This window comes from Phoca vitulina, unplaced genomic scaffold, assembly GCF_004348235.1.
Source record: "Phoca vitulina isolate PV1807 unplaced genomic scaffold, GSC_HSeal_1.0 scaffold7, whole genome shotgun sequence".
NCBI classification, from domain to species: domain Eukaryota; kingdom Metazoa; phylum Chordata; class Mammalia; order Carnivora; family Phocidae; genus Phoca; species Phoca vitulina.
In genome coordinates, this window is record NW_022589710.1 from 44,601,368 (window position 1) to 44,625,500 (window position 24,133).

At 40.4% G+C, this 24,133-nt stretch overlaps 2 protein-coding genes across 3 annotated transcripts in view; one reads left to right on the plus strand and one right to left on the minus strand.

Annotated features, from left to right (window-relative positions):
• Positions 1-7,402, plus strand: part of BBOF1 (basal body orientation factor 1) — a 39,440-nt gene extending 32,038 nt beyond the window's left edge. The window contains exons 10-12 of one of the 2 annotated variants that reach the window (XM_032405559.1): positions 2,092-2,166; positions 2,336-2,450; positions 7,272-7,402. In XM_032405559.1, coding sequence (XP_032261450.1) covers positions 2,092-2,166; positions 2,336-2,450; positions 7,272-7,283 — 202 coding nt within the window. In that variant the 3' untranslated portion in view covers positions 7,284-7,402. Of the gene's footprint in view, positions 1-2,091; positions 2,167-2,335; positions 2,772-7,271 lie in introns of those variants that run through there. The other variant, XM_032405558.1, reaches the window with a different exon arrangement.
• ALDH6A1 (aldehyde dehydrogenase 6 family member A1) lies at positions 2,872-24,060 on the minus strand. Its single transcript, XM_032405557.1, has 12 exons — positions 23,908-24,060; positions 15,966-16,022; positions 14,664-14,738; positions 14,325-14,486; positions 14,019-14,097; positions 13,298-13,600; positions 11,727-11,848; positions 9,760-9,949; positions 9,368-9,549; positions 7,771-7,950; positions 7,401-7,499; positions 2,872-4,912 (listed from the first exon to the last, which is right to left on the minus strand). The coding sequence occupies exons 1-12, from the start codon at positions 23,956-23,958 to the stop codon at positions 4,808-4,810; spliced, it is 1,605 nt and encodes a 534-aa protein (XP_032261448.1). The 5' UTR covers positions 23,959-24,060; the 3' UTR covers positions 2,872-4,807.
• Positions 24,061-24,133: the final 73 nt, after the last annotated feature.

Sequence of the window (24,133 nt, forward strand, 5' to 3'; positions counted from 1 at the left end):
CTGAACCTGATGCGGTGACACGTAGGGTGGACCGCTGGACAGAAGTAGAGTTGGGAACCTGCAGAAGCTGTCATGCTCCTCTGGACGTGTGGCGCTGTGGGTATAGGCGGGAATGGAAGCCATCAGAGAAAAGGGACAAACCGAGACACTGAGGAAGGAGAAACAGGACTTGGTGATAAAAGACAAAAGGAATAAAGAAAGCAAAGTGTAAAAGTTTAAGGTGTTTGGCTTAGAAATGCAAGAATGGTGGTATGAAAGGCAAATGAAAAATCTGGAAAGCCAGCGTGAGGGAAATGTTTAAATTTTATTTAATCTGTCCATGAATTCATGTAGCATATACATATTGGGTACCTACTACTTATTGAGGATATAGTGTTGAGCAAATAAAGACATCATTCCTAATCTCAGAGAGTTCATAGTCTACGTGGAAGAAAAACATTATTCAAATCATCACACAAATATAAAAGTAGAACTATGACATTGGCTCAAAGGAGTGGTTTATAGCGGTAAGAGAGCCTAGATTAGGGGAATCTGACCTAACTGAGGAGTTCAGGAAAGTTTCTAAGGAAGTAAAAGCTTGAGCTGACCTCTAAAAGGTAAATAGGAGCAGAGGGTGGAGGAAAAAACATTCTGGGCAGAAGAAATAGCAAGTTTTCAGTTTGAATTGGAGATGATGGCAATATATTGAAGTGAAAAATACTCAAGGCATTTGTAAATAGGGATTGGCGTACAGGTGAGCTTAGGGAGGGAGATTTGAGCATTTTTAGTGAAAACTGGTAGTTGAGTGTAGGAGAGTGTCTGAAGGTTAGAAGAGTAAAGGGCTGAGGCTAGGAATAACCACTAAAATAAACAGGAGAACAAGTAAGAGGACAACGAAAAGAGCAGAGTTTAAAGAATTACAGGGTAATGGAAAATGGAGGACTTTGAATGGCCTTTCCAAAGTTTTGTTTTTTTGTTTTTTATTAAGAGGTGGAGGCAGAATCCAGACCACAGGTACAGAATGTCTGTCTCATTGTAAGTAAACTTTTCTGTACCCCAAGAAACAACCAGTTCTAGTTCCATACTGTGTTGTTTTCAACACTGGAAAAACAAAGGAATTTGAGTAGAAATATTTCACACCAAAGCAATGAACTTAAATCTGGCCACAATGGAACAAGTCTAAGCCTGTTGGAATCTCATGCCAGAGTTGGATGAAGGGAAAAGATGGGAATAGAATAGTGAAATGTGAGGTGAAGATGAGTTTAATGAGAAAGCTCAAGCCAGAGGGGAGAGGAATTAGATGATGAATGTCAAGGCAAGGACAATAACTAGAAAGTTTATGAGTTCAGTTGATTATATGATTGTGACTCTAATAGTATGATATTTTTCTTCGTGCTTAAAACAAAGTCAAGGAGTATAACCAATAAACTGTACTCTAGTGCATCAGCAATCACTGTGGCTGTAACTCAGGTGCTAATAGTATCCAAAGTGCATTTTTTTATGCATCATTATTAGACTATTTAATATGGCCATATTTTGAATGGGTTTATCTTGCTTTCATATGTACCTAATTGAGGACCAGTTTTAGGAGTAGAATATGTGTCTTTATCTGCTGGCAAATCAACCTATTATACTTTGTATAATCCTGTTAAGCTCACTTTCCATTAGAATACTGAATTAGTGATATGATTATTTCCTGTTCTTAAACCAGACTTTCCAGTGTAAAAGGAGAAATTTCATACGGGGTCTATCTCCATTGGGTAATTTTTCTATGTTCTGAGGTTCTTTTTGTGGGAAGGGAATTTTTCTGGCCATGTTTCTGATCAGTACTCTGGTTCAGTCTTAACCATCACCATTAATAGCTGTTATTATGTGTATCATCATCATGATCATCTCCGTATTTCCATTGAAGTTCAACATTTCTCAACTTTAAGAGAAAATAAGTTTATATTAACTTGCCTAACATTATGCTGCCTCTATGTGTGTGTAAAGCTCAGTTTTGAAAATAAGCAGCTCATCCAACTGAAGCATTTCATTTAGCACTTTAAAAGTGTAGTTGAAATATGGGGCATGAGGAGACACTAACTCATTGTTAACTTTTACCTACCACAGGAAATACAGCCAGCGTTCTAGGCCCCCAATTCCAGACCATGTTATTCCTGATGATGGAGAGACAAAGGAATTTGGGTAAGAGCTCTCTTGACAAAGCAATGACTGTGAGCCTGATCACAACGGTTGTGGGGACATTTTATATGTGCTAGAACTGAGTGGGAGTTACATGACAAGTCTATTATTCTGAACCAAGTTCCATGTGTATGTGGTTGCTGACAGGTCTGTCATTTTGTTATTACTACAGGGATGACAGTAAGCTTCAAGATCAAACCTTCATCACTCAGCAAGTACCAATCTCAGACTCTTCTGGTGAAGTGATGATACCCAATATTCAGAAAGGATCACGAGAGTCTGACATAGTAAGGAGTCTGTAATCTAACCAAACAATACACATAGTAACTGATACTTTTCCCCATGCAACTTCTTAAGTCATAGTGCTTTTCTCTACTAGCCAAGAGCTCTCAGGGATCAGTGAAATGAGTAATAACACTAGTATGAGATCGTGGACATTTTTATAACATATCTACACTATGGCAGGCATATTATACTTAATGCAAATGCACATTTGTGCCTCTTTTAGTAAATGTGGAAAACCTTTCACAATTGCCTTGTGAAATATACAGGCTAGCCGAAGTATGTACCATCTTTTATGTGAGAATAAACATAATGACCACATAACTCTTGGCTTTGAACAGAGTTGGGAAGTCTGAGTCCCTACAAGCTAGGGACAAAGGTGTTATTAGGAAAGGTATTATTAAAAAATAAAAAAGCCAGGTTTTCTTTTTGGGAGCTTTTTATTTGTAATTTGTTATTTATAATCAATTAGTACAACATAGGATCTCAGAAATTTCAAATGAGGCCACATCAGAGCAAAAAGAAAATAAAATACTAAATTTTTAAGCTGCTACTAGTGTGACTATAACTGCAGATTTTTTTCCATCTAAGAAACAAGAAACTCTTCTACGTAGCAAGTAGCTAGCCAAATGAGTTGATTCCAATTAGAGCAACATAATTCTGATGAGTCAGTATTTTTAAAAAAGTGATTTCCCTTAAATATAAGGAAAACTTAGGAATCTCTGGGATTATATTTAATTCCACTTGGAATTTAGACAATATGACCTTTCATTCAACCCAGCCTGTAGTTGTTGGATTGGATTAAATATCACTACCAGTTGCCAGCTGTGATAAGTAGAGATAAAACAAGGGGTATTCTATTACCAAATTAAACATTTTTACTGCCTCATGTTTAGGAAGAAAAAAACAAAAAACAAAAAAAACCCCCACAAAACCCACAAAACCCATTAGGGTCATAAATGTATAAGTTCCAGTCACCTTAAATGAAGATTCTGACATTCTATCTGGTAGTGGTAGTAATAAGCTTAAAATCCACAGAGTGCACAAATGTTTTCAAAGTTTTTACAATCCTTAATTCACCAAATCACTGCCACGGGGCAGATTAACATTATCCAAGTGACTAATGAGGAAGCAGAAAAATAAATGACCTATGTCATCTGGCTGAGGACCAGAGATGATTCTCTCAGAGCCGGCAGCCTTCTCCTAGTTCACTGGGTAAAAACTGTATCAGAAAAAATTGATTCAACTGGGAATCTATTTTTTTTTTAGCTCATCAATTTCTGTTCTGACTTAAAGTTTAGCTATATCAAAAGAAACAAAAAGCATAAAGACACTTGAATTAATGGTAGCAAAAGAATCTGTCAAAGCATTTCTTTTTCACTATTTCATGTCATAAAGAGCCTTGAAATTTCTTAGGCCCCAGGCAATTACTCTACATTAAGAGTTCTTTCATTAAAAATGATCACTAATGAGAAATGCAAGCAAGAAGAAAGAACAACATAAAAAATTCGACAAGTAATATCTAGCTATACTTACTTAAGGCAAGAGTCCTGCACACTTTCATGGCTAGAATACCCCTTGATCTCTGGGCCTAAAAAACTTTTGAAATAGTTTTCTTAAACAAACTCCATTTGCATCTGAATTAATGACTGAAACATTAAGGACTGTTGAAGCCAAATCTGAAATTTAACACTTGGTACACACAACAAAAAGTTGATTTATCCAGTGCGTACTGAGGTATCATTGAGAAGTGATTTTAAGCAGGAACAGTGACAATGATAGAATTAGTGGTCATGAATCACTAGGACAAAGTGCCATTCAGCAGAAAAGAAAGCAGTTGTCACAACTGTGGGAAATAGAAATGGATTATGTCCTGTGTAGTGTGGGATAAATGAGAGGCTCAAGAAAGCTTGGCAGAGGGGTCTCCCCCACTGCCATTTATATAGGACTGTGTTTGAGGATCAACCAAAGGGTGAATTATTTCTGTCCTATTTCCCCATCCAAGAGGTCCTCTTCTAGTTATTGGAAGATCTTCTTTACATACACTAATCTTCCCTTTAAGTCATCAGAAAAGGGGAGAACTTCTAGAAAATAGGTCTCTGTTCTCATTCCATGTAAGCATTTCACAGGAAAAACAGTTACCTCAAAAACTGAAGTAAGAAGAGCAAGTGAAAATCTGGTTTCAGAGTTACACTAGGAATCTCCCTAGAGCAACTTTGCAGGGGCTAATGGTCTTGAGAAAGATTTTAGTTACCAGGTATTCCAGTCCGAGGGTTCTGATTTGAGCAAAGTTGGCAAATGAAGTTGGTCAAGAATACAGAGAGATTACTCAGGGTGGACTGAGTCTAGAACAAACTTGTTTCTAACGGCCCATGGTAGGCATGACTACAGCAGGTGAGGAAAGAGTAGCATCTTCTTCTTTCCACTGAGAAGTGATGGTCTTTAGCTGTGTGTAGAAGTGGATGCCCTAAAGAGAACAAAGGGGAAAAAAAAAATAGAGTTAGCATATATTCCTGAGGGTTTCATGATTTCTCTTTCAATTAACTTTTGAAGGAGGTGGTATGAAGTGCTACTCATGTTCCCACTTGAGGAATTGGTGCAACCAAAGTTCAACCTATTTTTCATAAGGTATATGATCCATTTAAAACATTTAGCATAATACCTCCCACATGGTAAATAGTCAAACCTTAGCTATCATTATGTTGAAACTAGTCAAGAGGATCTAAATGGAAAAACTGAACAATGTAATCTGTTAAACTTGCAGTTTATTCTTTTCCTAGGGCTGAATATCACGTGCTCTGAGGTCTTGGGACATGGCTCAAATCCTGCCTCTCCTCCTTATTGACTGCCATGTAACTTTGGGTCTTATCTGCGACCTACTGCCCAGCACAGCATTGCTGTGAGGGGAAAATGAAATGACCTACAAATATCCTAGCAAAGTAAATGTTATTCAGTAATTGTTAGTTTTTCTCTCCTTCCTGAGAAGAAGAAAAAGGCACAAAGGGATGAGATACATCTTAGGCCGTTTCTGACAACTGTCAGTGATAAATAGCTCTATACTGATGTAGCAAAATCCATAATATCATACAAATCTAAAGTAAAATGTCTGATATTATACACAATCACTTCTAAATCACCTATAATGTGAACCAAAAAAATTCAGCATATTTAAGACTTTATATATACCATTTATTTTGTAAGAATAGGCTTGAGCAAAAAAGAACAGACTGTTAAGATCTAACACAAAAAACACAAGCTAGGGGCGCCTGGGTAGCTCAGTCAGTTAAGCGTCTGACTCTTTGTTTTGGCTCAGGTCATGATATCAGGGTTGCGAGATCGAGCCCTGTGTGGGGCTCTGTGCTCGGCGAAGAGTCTGCTTGTCCCTCTCCCTACCCTCTGCTCCTCCCCAACTCCTCTCAAATAAATAAATAAATAAATAAATAAATAAATAAATAAAATCTTAAAAAAAATACTAGCAAGCTAAGAAGATACTGTTAGGAAAAAAAACAACTAGCTTGATTAAGATACTCTTTCAGAATTATTTGACAACATCTGGGTCATGTTAAAATATTGAAAAAACTTGAGAGGTTTTTATCTACTTTCTTCTTTCCAGGATGCAAAATAGCAATTTGATTACCTAAGAATTTAAGACTTCAAACTGTATATGGAGTCAGTCTTTTCCTTCAAGAAACCTCACTTACCAGGATGACTTACAGTAATTAAACCAAGACAGGGGAGAAAAAAAGAGTTTTACTCTGCTTCCCTCGAAAGAAATTTTTGTTAATAGTATCAAACTAGTCAATTCTACAAGACCTGTGACTAATGCACAAACTGAATAAGCTGCCTCTAAATAACCAAAATGTCTTCTTAACCAGTTGGTCATACTGTTACATTCTGCTATGTGATGCACACTGTTAATTTTTTTATTGAACTATAAAAGAGACCTGTATCGGAAACATGTAATTTAATTACTGAAGGTTCCAAAATGGTTGTATCACTTTGGGGCTACAAAGAAGTTCCTTTAGCCATTTGTTTAATACATATTTGGACACTTGCTCTGCGCCAGGTACTGCGATTAAGAAGTAAATAATAATTATGGTGTGATGAAGACTTCTTATCATGGCTTACACAGCCTGACAGGACTTTCCCTGCTTACCTCTCTAACCTCATCTCTTACCACTCTCCTTCTCATTCATTCTCTGTGCCCCAGCCCATTTCTGCTACTATTTGAACCTGCTATGCCTCTTCCTGCCTTAGGAAATATGTATCTGCTGAAGGATGTGGTAATAGTGATGATTTAATCTTACTAACCTTACGAATTATAGGTACTATTGTTATTCTCATTTTATAGATAAGAAACTTGAGACACGGGGTATTGCCCAACGTCACAGTTAATAACTGGATGAGCTGGAATTTGAAACCAGGCCATTCAGTTCCAGATCTGCTTTATTTTCCTCGTTCAGTGATGTATTTTTAGTGCCCAGAATAGGGTTTGGTACAAAGAAGGTGCTCAGTAAAAATTTTGTAAATGAATAACTTATAGGAGAAGAATGTGCAATGGGAACACACGAGAGCATACCCAACCCAGCACTGAGGAAGCAGGGAGAGGAGTCAGAGGTGATTTTCTGGAGGGGTCCATGCTTTAACTTAGATGATTAAGAGTTAGATGAAAGAAGGGAGGCAGGAGGAGAGGATCTCAGGCAGAGGAAAGGATATACATGAAGACTTAGATTTCCTCATGCTCTTTCCCCAAAACTTTGCTGCCTTGAGTTATTCAGGAAGGAGCAGCTTTGGCAAAATTTTGTTACCTTTTAAATCTTTTCTAGGGGACCTCCTGACAAGTGCTGCTGAACACGCCCCACAAAAGCTACTGGCAGGCCCTTCCTTGCAGAATCCTTGTTCCTGAGTATGTTCAAGAAACTTTCTTAGAGGAAAAAATGTTTTCTTACAGTTACCTGTTTGCCATAGAAATTGGTGTCTCCCCTGAAGGAAGATCGCGAGCCGGTGAATGAGAACATTGGCAAAGGCACTGGAATAGGGACATTGACCCCCACCTAAAGCAGAAAAAGCCACATCCAGTAAAAGAAAAGGACTCAAACAAAGGAACTCGCCATCTAGAAGCACAAATGCCTGACATCACAGAGACCAGTTTTAAATACCCCAACTTCTACCCCATCCTGCATCCCATGCATGAACTTTGATTCCTGAGGAAGAAATGGGGCATCATGGGAAATGAGAGGGGCAGCGACTGATCACTTTACCATCTCCCTTAGATAGGAAACAGTACATGGCTACAAGAATCTCCTAAAAATCCTGTTCACAAACCTGTCCAACGTCCACCAGGTGGGAATATTTCCGAGCAGTGGCTCCATTCGTGGTGAAGATAGCAGTTCCGTTTCCATATGGATTGTCATTTACGATCTTGATGGCTTCATCCAAAGTGTCTGTCTCCAGAACCACAAGAACTGGACCAAAAATCTCCTCTTTGTAACAGGTCATAGTTGGCTGCCAGGAGCGATGCATCCAGAAAAGAAGTCAGTACTTGATGCTTATCTGGTACTTTATTACCCACTGTTTACATGGACAGCTTTCTTGTTAGGAACCTCTCTTCATTTTAAACCACCTTTAAAAAAAAAAAGTCCTTTCCTGCTGTGTTCCATCTTCCAAGCTGCCAATCATATAAACAACTTGAAACTCCTATTAACAACAATTACACTCCTGTCTTTTAAGCCCTGTAGTTTTAGATCCCATGACCCATCACTAGTTTCCTCTTTTATACCTGCATAACCTGTTTATACAATTGTTATGTTACTGAAAAGTTACATGAAAATTCATTGTTTATAAATCAAATATATGTTGAAAACACCGCAGGAGTGTGTTTCTGTTTAAAGAAAACCTGTGCTAAGTTTTCCGTAACATAAACAATTCATTCTCATTCACTCCTTTGCCTCCTGAAACGAGTCTGTACAATTACATTTTGATATCAGGTCACATTAAACATTCAAAACATCCTTCTCCACTGCAGCTAGTCAGCTGTGTTTGTTGCTAATAAGTGGATTTTCCCCCTATGGTTCTGTGACTAGAGATTTCATAATTTCTACTACACTTACATTCAACTCTTAATTATTCAGGATTATAGTAGGATTAGTGGGGACATATGAATTTCAAAAAAAGCCTCCTAACCTCAATTTAGTCATTAATTTTAGCTGAGAGACTTGCAGAGTTTCGATAAATAAAAATTGAGACAGCAGTTCTTTTTCTTTCGTATCTTTCTGGTGAAGATGCAGCACAGAGTAGCTACTCAATAAATACTGAGTGGTTGAGAGATTGATGGAGACACTGCAATAGCTACAAGCTGGACAACAAGGAGTGGGAAGACAAAAACTAACATTAAATACGTAAGGAACAAATGTAAGATAGGGTTAGCAAAATATGGCCTATGGGCTGAATGTGGCTTGCTGTTTGTTTTTGCACAGCTCACAAGCTAAGAATGGTTTCTGTGTTTTTTAAATGGCTACAAAAGAAATCAATCATGACGTGAAAAATGATTTGAAATTAAAATTCCATTGTCCATAAATAAAGGTTTATTGGAACACAGCCACACAATGTTAACGAGCTTTCGCACTAAAACGTCGAGAGTGAGTAGTTGTGACAGAGACTGTATATCCTTACAAAGCCAAAAATATTTACTATCTAGCCTTTTATGGAAAGTTTGCCAGCCGCTGGTATAGTGGAAGGAGGTTGGGAGTCAGGATAGGAGACTCATTCAGACTGTAGATAAAATAACTGAGGAATCCTGGCAAGAGCCGAGGTCTCAGTTAATTAAATGTCTTCATTTATAAATTGGAAGGATGAGATTCCACAGCCTCTAAGGTGCCTTTAGTGCTCATATTTGTGAAATAAATAATCCAGAGTTGTTCACCTTGACATTTGAGATGATGGTTGGTCCAACAAAGTTGCCATTTTCATAGCCTTTGACTTTAATTTTTCGACCATCAAGAAGGATAGAAGCTCCCTCCTTTGTTCCACTATCAATCAGATTACAGACTCGCTCTTTGGCCTGGGGGGTGATCAGAGGGCCAAGATCAGCTCCAGGTTGGTCTCCTGTAAAACAACACAAAAGTATTTAAGGTCTTCATTATCATAAATTATGACTGTTAACCAAAGATGAATCCAAATGGCAAGTACAGTATAAAGAGAGGCAATGGTTAAAGAGTAGACGTGATTACTCCCATTAGTCAAGGCCAATGTTAAAACCAAGGACTCAGTGCCACAGATGCAAAGTCTAAAGGAGCAAGGCAGATAACTGATTACCCGCATTGACTCTCAGGTTTTTGGCACGCTCCACCAGCTCTGGCAGCCACTTCTTAGCTTCTCCCACAAGGATTGCTGTGGAAAGAGCCATGCAGCGCTGACCAGCAGCTCCAAATGCTGCCCCAACCAGCTGGTTCAGGGTGTTTTCCTTATTGGCATCTGGCATGACTACCCCATGGTTCTTGGCTCCCTAAGGAAATACAGAAAGTACATGAATCTTCCTTGGCAAAATATAATTAGGCTAAGAAATTAAGTGAAGGATCTGAGATTTCAAATGAGAATTTAAGAATAGGGAGAATTTACCCTTTGTTGCTTTGAGGTTAGATTTATTATCATTTTGATACTGCTGAAGTCATGGTAGCACAGAGTCTCCAGGTTACTTTTTTTCCTACTTTCTTAGCTGATAAGCTGATATGTGTTTATTTAGATCAAAACCATTACCAAAAAACAAAACAAAACAAAACCTTCAGCCATATCACATTCAGTTAAACTGACAGGCTAAATACTGCATTGGGGAACCAAGAACTCCTCTCTCTTTCCTAAGTTAGACAGGAAACAGTCTTTTGTCTGCTGGGATTTCCAATTATATGAATAGCAACGTAAACAAAGAGCTGCCAGTAATAATGCCAGTGGCAAACTAGGTGGACCTCTTGATACACCATTTCTGGAAAGAGGTCCCCCAAATTGGCTTGCTTCTAGATACAAAGCCTCATGATACACAGCTATGTAGGATAACATGGTCATTTCCATACATATGTTTCCAGATACAGCAGTCCCCCCTTATCCATGGTTTCACTTTCCACAGTTTCAGTCACCTGAGGTCAACTGAGGTCCAGAAGCAGATGATCCTCCTAAAGCTATGTCACAACACCCACGCCATTCACCTCACTTCATCTCATAATGTAGGCATTTTATCATCTCACATCATCACCATCATCAGAAGGGTGAGTAAAGTATAATAAGATACTTTGAAAGAGAGGCCGTATTATTACAGTGTATTATTAAAATTGTTCTATTTTATTGTTAGTTATTATTCTCTTACTGTGCCTAATTTATAAATTAAAATTTATCTAGGTATGTATGTATAGGAAAAATATAGTATACATGGAGTTTATTACTATCCAGTTTCAGGGATCCACTGGGGGTCTTGAAACGCATCCCCCACAGATGAAGAGGGACTACTGTACAACTATAATGGAGTGCATGGATAGATACCATGTCTGCTACTTAATTTTATCCCATTACACATAGTATATTGTTAGACATAGAATACACTCAATAAATATGTAGTGAACTGGGAGGGACTTAAGTCAAATTGGCCAAAAGACATTCAGGCACAAAAAGAAGTAAGTAGGCATATCAGGAATAGTTTCCAAGCCTGTGCATAGGTGGCTCTCCTTTCTGCAACGGTAACCAAAGGGTGAAAGTGGCAACTGGACTTTATATTTAGTATCAAAAAATTACTGTGTATTAGGCAAGGAGCTAGTAAGAGAACAGCAAAACTATGCAACCAAGTAAACTGTACTCACATACAGGGATATTTGGCTCTTTCCAGTACCTTAAATAGCTTGGACTCTTAGGAAAAGCATATCTTACATTATAGTAGTTAGGATATGCCTTGAAAGGAAGGAAGGATAAAGGGCTACAAAGCATGGTATGAAGAAAGATACAGGGCCAGAACCAGAATCCAGCTGTTACTGCTAAAGCCCAAAGAATCTGAATAACATTCTTAGGGAGAAAGGTGCCCTCTGTCATCAAGATTAGGTGTATAAGATAAAAAGGTAATTAAAGTGACTTAGGATAAAACTCATCACAAGGTTCATGGCTAAAGGGAAGACATTCAGGATGAAATGGAAATAAAGACACACTGGCATTAGAGTGGGATAGTAGCCCCTCTGTTGAAGGGCTGTTTGTAGGTAGTTTTCATACATAAAACAGATTTAGGGGGAAAAGGAATAGGAAGTCACCATATTGGCTTGAACTCTCTTGCCATGTCTTGACCCTCTCTCGAAGATGTACTCTCCTGCCTGGTTGGATCCCACAAAGCTGATTGCTTTGATATCCGGATGATCACAAATGAAGTTTACAGCTTTAAGAAGAAAAGAGATATTACCACAAAGGAACAAGTGGCTATGGACTTCTCAACGTGGCAAATTTCCCCTTTCCCGCTCTTGTGAATGAGAAGTTTCCATACTTTTATTTTTCTATCCTGGATTCCCATTTTGAAGTTCTTTCCATCTCTTAAATTCTTTTTTTTTTTTTTTTTAAGATTTTTCATTTATTTATTTTATTTGAGAGAGAGTCTGTGCACATGTGGGTGCATGTGCATGAGTGGGTGGGGGAGGGTAGAAGAAGAGAGAGAGGGAGGGGAAGAACCCCAAGGAGACTTCCTGCTGAGCATGGAGCCCAATAGAGGACTCTATCTCATGACTCTGAGATCATGACCTGAACCAAAACCAAGGGGTGGGGGATGGGGGGCCGCCCTGGTGGCGCAGTTAAGCCTCCAACTCTTGGTTTTGGCTCAGGTTGTGATCTCAGGGTTGTGAGATCAAGCCTGGCATCAGGCTCTGCGCCAGCATGGAGTCTGCTTGAAATTCTCTCTCCCTCTCCCTCTGCCCCTCCTGCTCGCGCTTGCTCTTTCTCTCCTTCTCTCTCTTAATAACACATCTTTAAAAACAAAAAAACCCCAAGTCGGGCTCTTAACTCACTGAGCCACCCAGGCACCTCCGTCTCTTAAATTCTTTAAACTACTAATTATTATTTGGCCTCTTCCATTTCATTATTTTTCTCATTTGCTATTTCTACTTCTAATTCCAAAGGCTACAACTCCTGTTTTCCTCCAAAATAGCAGCCTTTTAATACTCAACTCTTCCTTTTATCCTTTAAGAATGTGGTATTTCCTTAACTGTCACTATATACTGGGACTCTCAAATACTATTGTGCCCTCGTGTGAACAGCAATATAGCATAGTATTTAAAAGTAAAAACCAGAGTCAGCCTTCCTGGGTACTGACATTCTGGCTGTGACAGTTTCTAGCTGTGTGACTGGGCATATTACTTAATTTCATTATGCTTCAGTTTTCTTATCTGTAAAATGGAAAAACAACAGTACTCACCTTGAGGGAATGTTATAAAGATTAAATGAGATAATATTTGAAAGGCACTAGAAACAGTGCCTGAAACACAGAAGTGCTTTTTAAGTGTTAGCTATTATATGTGAATTAGAATGTCTTCAGTCTCTCTGAGATCTATAAATTCTCTCAGTACTGAAGAGAAAACTTTCTCTTTTATCTGTGCCTTACCCTAATCTATACTCTTTGTCTCAATGTATTCTGTAGGGCAAGAAGCATTGCTACTCTGCAGTTAATTACCTTAGCACACAGAGATGTATCAACAAACATTACCTTCAAAATGGACATTACTATTAGTCAATCCCTTCCTCCCTAGATTCCTCATCCTAAAACCACTCAAGCTTCACCACTCAACACCTTTATTTTTCTGGTGGCCAGATTAAGTGCCCTGTACAGAAGGGCAGTTACCTTCATGTTGTCCATGGAGGATATTCAGTGTTCCATCTGGGGCACCAGAGTCCTGGAGCAACTTAGCAAGAAGCATGCTTGCTCCAGGAACTCGCTCTGATGGTTTCAGTAGGAAGGTATTTCCACACACCATGGCCATGGGAAACATCCAAAGGGGGATCATGGCAGGAAAGTTGAATGGAGCAATGCCTGCACATACCCCCAGAGGCAGACGGTAGGAATAAAGGTCCATATCTTTGGTGATGGATGGCATGGTCTCTCCCAGCATGAGGGACGTCACACTGCAGGCATGCTCAACCACCTCTGGAACAGAGAAGTAGTCAGACCACCAGCTCTCCACTGTGAACTACTCAGCTGTGTCATGCTCTAGTCATTCCTGAGGCTAGAGAATGGCTCAGGCCAATGACAGAGGGAAGAAACACTGACTTGCCCTTCCACATGAAGGAGATTGGCAAAATGAGATTCTCCAAATGGGGAAAAAAAAAAGACAGTGATATGCATATACCTACTGGAAGATCAAGTAAAATAAATGAAGTAAATTAATCTCCTACATACCTGAGAAGTATTGCCATTTTCCACAAGTATTAAAAAAGATATCATGGGGTAGCAAAATCTACATAGAGGAAGAAGTAACCTCCCATTCTGAGATCTTTGCCTCCCATCTTTCTTTGCTCCTTCCCAAAGGGTTCCTGAACTTCCCCAAGAGGGACCCCCAGCTTACGAAGGCCTCGGAATACGTCTCCTTCAGCATCAGCGAGGGTCTTCCCTTGTTCCAGCGTGATTAACTTGGCAATTTCTTTCTAGAGAAAAAAACACACAAATAGAAACCAATGCAAGGATGTGCCTCCTTGTAGTTCTTAGGTAGCCAAGGAAGAACAAAACTGGGGGAGAGGTAGTACAAGGGAGAAAGCCATGATCTGTGTCTTTCTGGATTGTAGAGTTATGGAGGGCAGCTGAAAGGGCTTCTGTGGGTGTGACAAGTATCCTAGGCAACAGTCTGGAAAATGATACCATTCTGATTTCTTACCAAGTTTTCTTTAATGAGTTGTTGATAGCGGAGCAGGACCTGCTGGCGGCTTAACACTGAGGTATCTGCCCATGCAGGAAAAGCACGTTTGCAGGAAGCAACAGCTGCATCCATTTCAGCCTTGGTGGCCTGAGGAACCCGACCAATGACCTCATTGGTGGCCTGATAGGAAAAAGCAGCACATCATACCTTTGCCCCTGCTCTACCTTCTCCATTTTTCATCTAGTCACAGAAGCAGCACTATGTACTTCACATGACAGACAGCCAGGTCCCTCATTTCCCACCACAATCCCAGAATTCTAGGCTAGCCAGCTTAAGTCCCAAAGCAGCTTTGCTTACTGGGTTGTGGATGTCAATCCATTTGTCACTTTTGGATTCAACAAATTTCCCATCAATGAAGAGCTTTACAGTTGGCTGGAAAAGAAAAACCCCACAAAACTTTGTATCAGTTAATTGCTTCTCTCCCTTTCACAAAGAGGAAGGAATTCAGGGTTGATTAGTGAATCTTCTGTTCTCTAGAAATGTTACCACTGGAAAGAGATACACAATGTACTTGTCTATAGTGTATATTAAGATGTGGCTGAGCCTCTCAATACTGTCATCTCTCTGAGAAAGGAAAATTCCCTGCTATCACAGTGTGGAACTTTATCTCACTTTGAAGTTTATACTAAAAAAGTAGCAGCTTCTATGTTAACAAAGATTAGCTAGTATGACTTGTCGCCCAGCTGACTTTCTGTCACGTCACCATGAGCATGTACTACCTTTATGATCAAAAGATTTTTTTTAAAAACAGTTTTGTCTGTGTGTTGTTCTTCTGAGAAGTAGCTTGCTTACATTAAATTTCCAGAGGGGGCTGTGGACCAAAAAAGGTGAAGGACTACTGTGTTACAGTGTGTGCTTCTAAATAAAAAGGATTTTGAGCACCTATCCTTATTTATTAGATTTTAGGTACTGCAAATGGCTGACAGTTCTATAACAACAATTTTTAAAGATTGTGAAGAAGAGGACAACTATCTGGCAGGATCAATAAAACCTCTAGAAGCCATGAAAATGTCTGTATTTTTTGACAGAGTGATCTTACCTCAGAAGGGAAATAATCTAAAAGAAGGAAAAAACTATATAAGTAAATGTTTGCTTTATAATATTGAAAAACTGAATCTATCTAGGTGTTATATGGGAACACTTTTAGTTAATTCTGGCTATATATACTTGATAGAATATTATGCAGCCATTAAAATGATAACTATAGGGGCGCCTGGGTGGCTCAGTCAGTTAAGCGTCTGTCTTTGGCTCAGGTCATGATCCCAGGGTCCTGGGATTGAGCCCTGAGTCAGGCTCCCTGCTCAGTGGAGAGCCTGCTTCTCCCTCTCTCTCTGCCTGCCGCTCTGCCTACTTGTGCTCTCTATTTCTCTGTCAAATAAATAAATAAAATCTTTAAAAAAAAATCATAACTATAAAGAACATTTTGCAATACTGAAAATGTTTATGACATATAATAAACATAATATTAGATAAGAAAACCAAGATAGAAAATTTCACGTATATTCTGATCACAATTATGTTAAGACGGTAAGTGGGAATACCCCAAAATTATACTGTATTCCTTCTCAGAAGTCCAACTTTAGTGCCAAATAAACTTACCACTGAAGAAGAGAAGGAGGATGCTGGATACCAAGTGGAATTCACCTTGGAAGAGACCTATGAAGTAAAAGAACGATTATTTTGGTAAATGAGAGCAGAACATTATTAAAAACTTAGCAAATGGCTACCATATACTTAACATTACACTAGTTACTGTGGGTATATGGAAAAGGACTCGGTGTTTGCTCTTAAGGGTCATATAGTCTTTAAAGAGAAAAGATATCAGACTATGAGGTACAGCAAACTATGAGAAAATAAGAAACCATAATGATCATGTCCTCAATTTCCAGGACAGTCCTAATTTTAAAATATTTTTTTTATTAGACCATATTTTTCTAATTTTTGGCCTGGAAAATGGTAGTCACCACAAATCTTAACAATATGAAAACTCTTAGATGGCATCTAACACAATAGGTGTCAAATGTCAGATAGTATATAACCAAGTGTCAAATGTAAGTATAATATGCCCATGTAAATACTTGAACACAAATGCTCATAGCAGCTTTGTAATAGCCCCAAACTTCGCCACAACCCAAATGTCCACCATTGGATGGGCTGCATAGGGAAACTAATGAGGTATAATCCATACACTGTAACAGTACTCAGCAATGAAAGGGAACTATTATACATGCAATAACAGGGATAACTACAACAATTATACTGGGTGAAAGAAGACATGAAAACAGTACACACACACACACAAATAAATAAATAAATACATAAACCGTACACACCGTATGATTCCATTTATATAAAACTAGAAAATGCCAACAAATCCATAGGGTTAGAAAGCAGATCAGTGGTTGCCTGGGGATGGTGGTGGAAGTGCAGAAGATGGGGTAAGAGGGAACATTTTGGGGTGATGGATATGTCCCCTATCTTGATTGTGATGATGTTTTCACAGGTGTATACAAATATAAAACTTATCAAATGGTATACTTTAAATATGTACAGTTTATGTCAATTTTATTTCAAGAAAGCTGTTTAAAAAAAATGCCACATGTAGGAAAAGAATGTGTTGTATAGGTAACATTTAAGAGGATATAATCAGCAAGTTGGAGGGGGGGAGGGGTCAGTTACAATAAAAAACTCCTCATTTGTATATATGCTATGGAAGTTGATTTAAGAAATATTCAAGTCAAAGTGAGAAAACTAAAGCACTTGGAATGGGATATAAAGGAAAACTGTAATCTAATAATCTTTTATCTTGTCTGAAGACAGGCATGTTAACCAAAGGGTTTAGGGCTACCTGAAGTGCAAGAATTTGTGTTCCTGCAGCGCTGTCCAGGGGAAAGGATGCAGGTCCTTTGGGCCGGCAGACAATTCTTCCAAATGCCTCATCTACTTCCTCTCCCATTCCCCACAAAAACTATTTCAAACTAAACACTCCTGGGGAGTCCACCGTGTCTTATTTATGGCCGGATTCCCACCACCGCCGTGGTAGCTGGTACATAGCAGGTGTCTAACAAACATCTATAGAACAAATGAAGGGTCCGCTGGGTGGCTGACTGCCCCCACCCCAGACTACGTTAGCAGCTAGTACTGGCCCTGTCAGGTTATCTGTCTGTGTTGTAACTGCCTGGGCACTTGTCTGTTGCCCAAAAGACTGAAGTTCCACGAAGGTAGGTGCTCCATCTGTCTTGTTCCCCTACTCTACAGTTATTGTGATCAACACTGTCCAGATATGGAAAATAGTAAGTTGTGGGAGCTCATTCAGCGTTACTCTTATATTTTATACTTTTTGCTCTCACTCCTTGCTAGTTGAAAACTTCTCTTATCTCCTTGCTGTTCTCTCATGTCTCGTTACTTATCTCTATCTCCCTGCTACTTATTTGCTCTTACTCCTTGCTATTTCAAAGCTTCATCTCACTCCTTGCTATTTCAAAATGTACTCTTAATTAAAACTTCCAGACCTGCTGCTTCCCCTCTCACTCTCAAGAGCTGACCTTTGTTATTACTACTTAATAGGGAACAGAAACCATCAGATGAGAACTTCAACTTCTTACTAGCAAATCTACAAAACTGACCTATACCTATCCTTTTTTCCTCCCTTCCTCTTGTAAGGGAGCAGTTAGCTAGCAAGCTCCGTGGGGACTAAGTGACTGGGAGACAGAAGTGCACAACTAGTGTCTGTGGACTGACGAGGTTCCTGTCCTCCAACTGCAGGCTATCTCTGCACCTGTGCTCTAAAGCCCACCTTGCCTGCTACCCCAGACACTTCCAATTACCCTTTCTTTCCTGAAACTTAAACCTCTCTCCATCCAATAGCAAGGATTCTCTTTGCTAATTACCTTATTTCCTCATTTCCCACTAACTCTTCAATCCACTCCAAACTTCATGACTAAACACCAGTGACTTCCTACATCCCATGGGTTCTTCCCAGTCCTCCTGTACTGGACTTTTTCACACCCTTTTCACTTGTCTTCAGGGATGTCCTGATATCTCTTCTGCCACTTCTCTGCCTTCTTTGCTGACTCATCCTCTGCTACCTGGCCACTAACTAAATTCCTCAAGGCTTGGTCCTAGGCCTTCTTTTCTTCTCATTCTGCACATTCTCCTTGGATGATTTCATCAACTCCTGTGGCTTAATGGTCTAGATTCTGATGATGCCCAAATCTGTAGTTCTTAGCCAGCTCTTCCTTTTCAGATAATACCCACCTAACTATCTTCACCACGCCTCTACATGGATGTTATTTAGGTGCACACTGAAAAAGCTGAACTCCTCACCTTTCTCGGAAGGGGGCCACTATTCACCTAGTTACCCAAGAAGAAACCTGAATGCCATCCCAACTCCTCCCTCTCTCTCTCTCCACAGTGAATCAAACAAATCCTGGCAATCTGTCCTCCTAGAAGTCCTTGGAACACAGCCCTTTTTCTCTGCCCCTCCTGCCATCACCACAGCCTCTATCATCGTTGTCTCTCACCTGGACTTCAATAAGTGTTTCCTAACAGATCTCTCAGCCTCCAATCTTAAGCTTTCTGAATCTGGTTTCCTACCCCATAGCCAGAGGGGTTTTCTAAAACACCAATCTGGGCAGATTACTCCCTTGTTTAAAAAGCTCCACTGGCTTTCCTCTGTTCTTAGATAAAGACTAATCTTGATGTTGCTTAGAAGACTTCACATAGCATCTTTACTTCTCTAGTTTCACAGCTGGCCACTTCCTCTTTGCTGTCTATGCTGTAGGCATTTGGAACATGTTTTGTGCTCTCTCTGCCTGTGTACATGCTGCCCCTTCCTGCCTGGAATTGTTTCATCCCATTTGCTTGGCTCACTCCTACTCCTTAGCTCCCTATGTAGCCATCATTTTGGGTATTAGTGCAGGTCAGTTTTGTATGTTCGCTAGTAGGAAGTTGAGGAAGTTCTCAACTGATGGTTTCTGTTGCCTCTGAAGTAGGAAAAACAAGGTTAACTTCTGAGAGTGATAAGGGAAGTAGCAGAGCCAGAAGCTTTTAAGTCACAATTCAAGTCTAGGCCCAGTACCAGATTATAGCGCTTATATAACACCTAAACTCTTCTATTTCTTATACCACACTGTGGAATAATAGTTTGTTTAATTATTAAATCTCTCTCCCCTTAGAGCACTAGATGGCTGTGTCCTCAGCCCCTGGCACCATTCCTGGAATAGAGTAAGCATTCAGTAGTATTTTTGCAGAATGAAAGAATGAGTACTCACCAAGCAATCATTTGGTATTAATTATGTTTCATGTATACTCTCTTACAGGGCAGAAAACGTACAGCTCAGCCAACATGAGCATTCTAGGCCACTTAGTCCTTAGTTTTATTTTTTCACTTGCACACAGTCTCCCTGCCGTTAAGAGGGCATAAAAGGCACTGCATCTGGCATAATAAAATATTAGCATATTGTTTTTGACAGGTTGGATCTCCTATCTTCATTTCCTAAGAAACACTCACTGTTGCTGAAGAAACTATCCTCCATCCAGTCACACCAAAATTCTTCCTCTCTAGATGTTTATTTCATACTTGCTAGTTCCTTTATCAGGCACTCCCTTTTCCCTCTGGCTGAAGGTCTGCTAGTCTTGCAAAACTCAAGCCTGGAGCGAACTCCTTTTGGAATCTTTTCCTGAACCGAACAAGTTAAATTTGGGATAGTTTCCCTACAGCCCTGCAGTACTCCGTGTGCACTCCTACTGTTAGCACTTACCATTTCATTATAATAGAGGAGCTTTCAGTGAGTGTTGTACTTCCTTCTCCTATCCCAAAGCCTGGGGACAGTGCAGCGCTTGACACAAAACGAGATACCAAGACTTAAGTCCCGAATTCTCAGCCCATCAGTCACCAGTTGGGAGACCTTGGATCACCTTAACTGTCAGGTCATTTACTTTATTATATTCATGAATTCCAATCTTCATAAATATTCTTAAAACTAGAAAGTGGTGGAGATGGGGGGGTGGGGGCGTGCCTGGGTGGCACAGTTGGTTGAGCAATCTACTCTTGGTTTTGGCTCAGGTCATGATCTCACAGTCGTGAGATTGAGCCCAGCATCAAGCTCCAAGCTCAGTGTGGAGTCCGCTTGAGATTCTCTCTCTCCCTCTGCCCCTCCCCCTGATCGTGCTCTCTCTCTCTCTGAAATAAATAAATCTTAAAAAAAAAGTGGTGGAGCTGAGAAAGAATGCAAGTATGATTGTAAACCCTGTACTTTTTTTTTTTTTTTAAGATTTTTTATTTATTTATTTGAGAGAATGAGATAGAGAGAGAGAACATGAGAGGGGGGAGGGTCAGAGGGAGAAGCAGACTCCCTGCGTGGGACTTGATCCCAGGACTCCAGGATCATGACCTGAGCCAAAGGCAGTCGCCTAACCAACTGAGCCACCCAGGCGCCCAACCCTGTACTCTTTAAACCACATCACGGAGGCAAATCAAATCTCTTTAAGGCTGGTTTTCTTATCTCTGAATGTGAGCGATAAACCCATTGTAAGTTGAAAATGCATTTAATATACCTAACCTACCAAACATTACCGCTTAGCCTAGCGTACTTTAAACTGTTCAGAACACTTACATTAGCCTACAGTTGGGCAAAATCATCTAACACAAAGACTACTTTATAATGAAGTGTTGAATAGCTAATGTAATTAACTGAATACTGTTCTGAAAGTGAAAAACAGAATGTTTGTATGGGTACAGAATGGTTAGAAGTGTATCAGTTGTTTAACCTCGTGATCATGTGGCTGACAAGAGATGTGTGACTCCCTGCACCAGCCCAGCATCCCTCAAAAGGATCATACTGCATTTCACTGGGGGATGGGGGGCATAAAAACTCAAAATTCCAAATACAAATGCATATTGCTTTCACACCACCATGAAGTTAAAAAGTTTTTTTTTTTTTTTTTAATGAAGTCAAAAAGTTTTAAGTTGAGCCATTGAACATCAAGGACCATGTGTACTTAAAATTACTGAAAACGAACTCTTTCCTTTACAGATCCTTTGATGATCCTCTGAAATTCATGACTGTCAGAATCTAGACTACTTTTTTTTTTTTTAAAGATTTTATTTATTTATTTGATGGAGAGAGAGAGACAGCAAGAGAGGGAACACAAGCAGGGGGAGTGGGAGAGGGAGAAGCAGGCTTCCCGCCAAGCAGGGAGCCCGATGCGAGATGTGGGGCTCGATCCCAGGACCCTGGGATCATGATCTGAGCCGAAGGCAGACGCTTAACGACTGAGCCACCCAAGTGCCCCTAGACTACTTTTTATCAAAGTTTCATGTTACAGTTACTCCTCTTTGGCTAAGGATTACTATTTCTGTTCTTTTCCAGATCAACTCAGAAGTTTCTTCAAATGAATCAGGAAATAGTGTGTGTTTCCACAATAAAATACATAGGAAGGAAGATTCCTCTCCTTGATTTAAAGGACAAAATACTTTCTTCTTCTTTTTTTTTTTAAAGATAGGGAGAAGGTTGGGGAGGGGTGGGGAGTGGAAGAGAATCTTTAAGCAGGCTCTACCCCCAGCACAGAGCCTCCACCCCACAACCCTGAGCCAAAATGATTTGGACGCTTAACTGACTGAGCCACTCAGGCATCCCAGGGCAAAATACCTTCTTAAGGCTATCAGTGACTCACTGTGATGGTGGGGAGGCAAAGGAAAAAAGTCAATTTTAGTAAAAGATTTCAAGGATAAGTTGGTAAGGGAAATTATAGGGTAGAAATTTTATATCCCTATTACTAAAAAAAAAAAAAAAGGATACTAGAAAAATAGAACTAGGAGCACAGCAAGAAATAGTTGAATGAAGCCAGATTATCTGACAAATTCTTCCAGCCCATTCTCCATGCTGTCCCATTAAATAGCATTTAAACATGAACCTTTGCTGACTTTACTAAGAATCTTACAAATGTGCAAGTTTCTGCAGTAGAATTCACTGCAACCTGGTAAGTACTAATATTATCTAAAAGTCCATGGGGTGCCTGGGTGGCTCAGTCGTTGGGCATCTGCCTTTGGCTCAGGTCATGATCCCAGGGTGCTGGGATCGAGCCCCGCATCGGGCTCCCTGCTCCGCAGGAAGCCTGCTTCTCCCTCTCCCACCCACCCCTGCTTGTGTTCCCTCTCTCACTGTGTCTCTCTCTGTCAAATAAATAAAATCTTTAAAAAATATATAAATAAACAAAGTCCAGCAATATAGAGGAAGAAGTTCCCAGGATGGATGTAACAAGTAAGAAGGGCAATGTTGTTTCTTATGTTGGAGAATGTTTCTGGCAGTAAATCTCCCCTTCTAAGTCCCTGCTAGGCTGTTAAAACTAGGGAAAGGCTGTGAACAGAGTTAGAAACCACAGGCCTCAGGCATGCAGGTCCTCTAGCTCTACCACTTCTCCTTAGGGTAGCTTCAGAAAGGACCCAGTCCCTACCATGGGCCAGTGTTGAGGGTGTGTTGATACACTAGGAGCTAACTTTGGGTTAGGAACTTGGAATTAACAATTCCTGTTTATTTTCTATCACCTGTTTTAGAGATGTCAATCACCTTTTCTTTTTTTTAAAAAAGAGAATTATTATTTCTCTGTATGAGGTAGTTTTTTTTTTTTTCTTAAGATTTTATTTATTTGTCAGAGAGAGAGACTGAGCACAAGCAGGGGGAGCAGCATTTATGAGGGAGAAGCAGGCTCCCCGCTGAGCAAGGAGCCAGATGCACCACTCGATCCCAGGACCCTGGGATCATGACTTGAGCTGAAAGCAGACGCTTAACTGAATGAGCCACCCAGGTGTCCCTCACCTCATTTTCTACCATTTTTTTTTTAAAGAGATGTTTAGTCCTTGGCATGTGCTTGGAACATACTGGTAGCACAACTATGTGTCCTTATTTACCACCAACATGAATACTGTAACTTTGCTAAAAGTCTAACTAAGGTCTTGGCAAGAAAAGGAACAGTCTACAGCCTGTGGAAAATACAAAGAGCCACAGCTAGAGAAAACAGCTCAGAAAATAGCTGCTTTTGGGGAAAACCTGGTGTAAGCTTTCTAGAAGGAGATTCAAAGTTCATTCACTGACCCTCCCCCTCGTGTGCTTCCTTCCTTTACCATGGATCATGGACAGTGAAGTAGGGTGGGGGGAGGGGAACAATCTGGTAGCTCTGGGCAGGAGAAAGAAGTCTAACAAAGGTGACCAGAAAAGGGAATTTCTGGTGAGAGAGAGGGAATCACGGTTAGGGCACCACGAGAAGTGTGGGCAAGGGTGACGGACTCAGTGACTGGCAGGGCTGGGGAGGAGACAGGGGGCCAGAGCCAGATAAGGAGAACCTCCCAGAGTAAAAGGGCAGCAGGCCAGGGGTGACAGTCCAGCATCCAACGAGGGCGGATAATAAGTGAGGGGTGGGACCGGGTCGCACGGGTCCGGTGGGAACAGGAAGGTTGGCTAAGAAGGGTTTTTTGGCTCAGAGAGTGGATGGAAAGGACCAACTCCTAGCTTCGCGATCCCTCGGTACCACCCTCACTCGCCTGCAGGATCCGGGCTCGCACTGCCGCCGCTGCCACCACCGCCGCCGCCATGGTCCTCAGCCGCCTCTTGTCCTCCTCTACGTACCCCTACTGCGGGTGACTCCCCAGAAGCTCTACCGCCGCCAGGCCTAGCCCTCGCAATCCTGCCGCACCGCCTCATTGGTGGAGAAGACTATTTCCTCTACCCACTCACTCGCCCTAACACCTGACTCCACCCCTCAGCCCA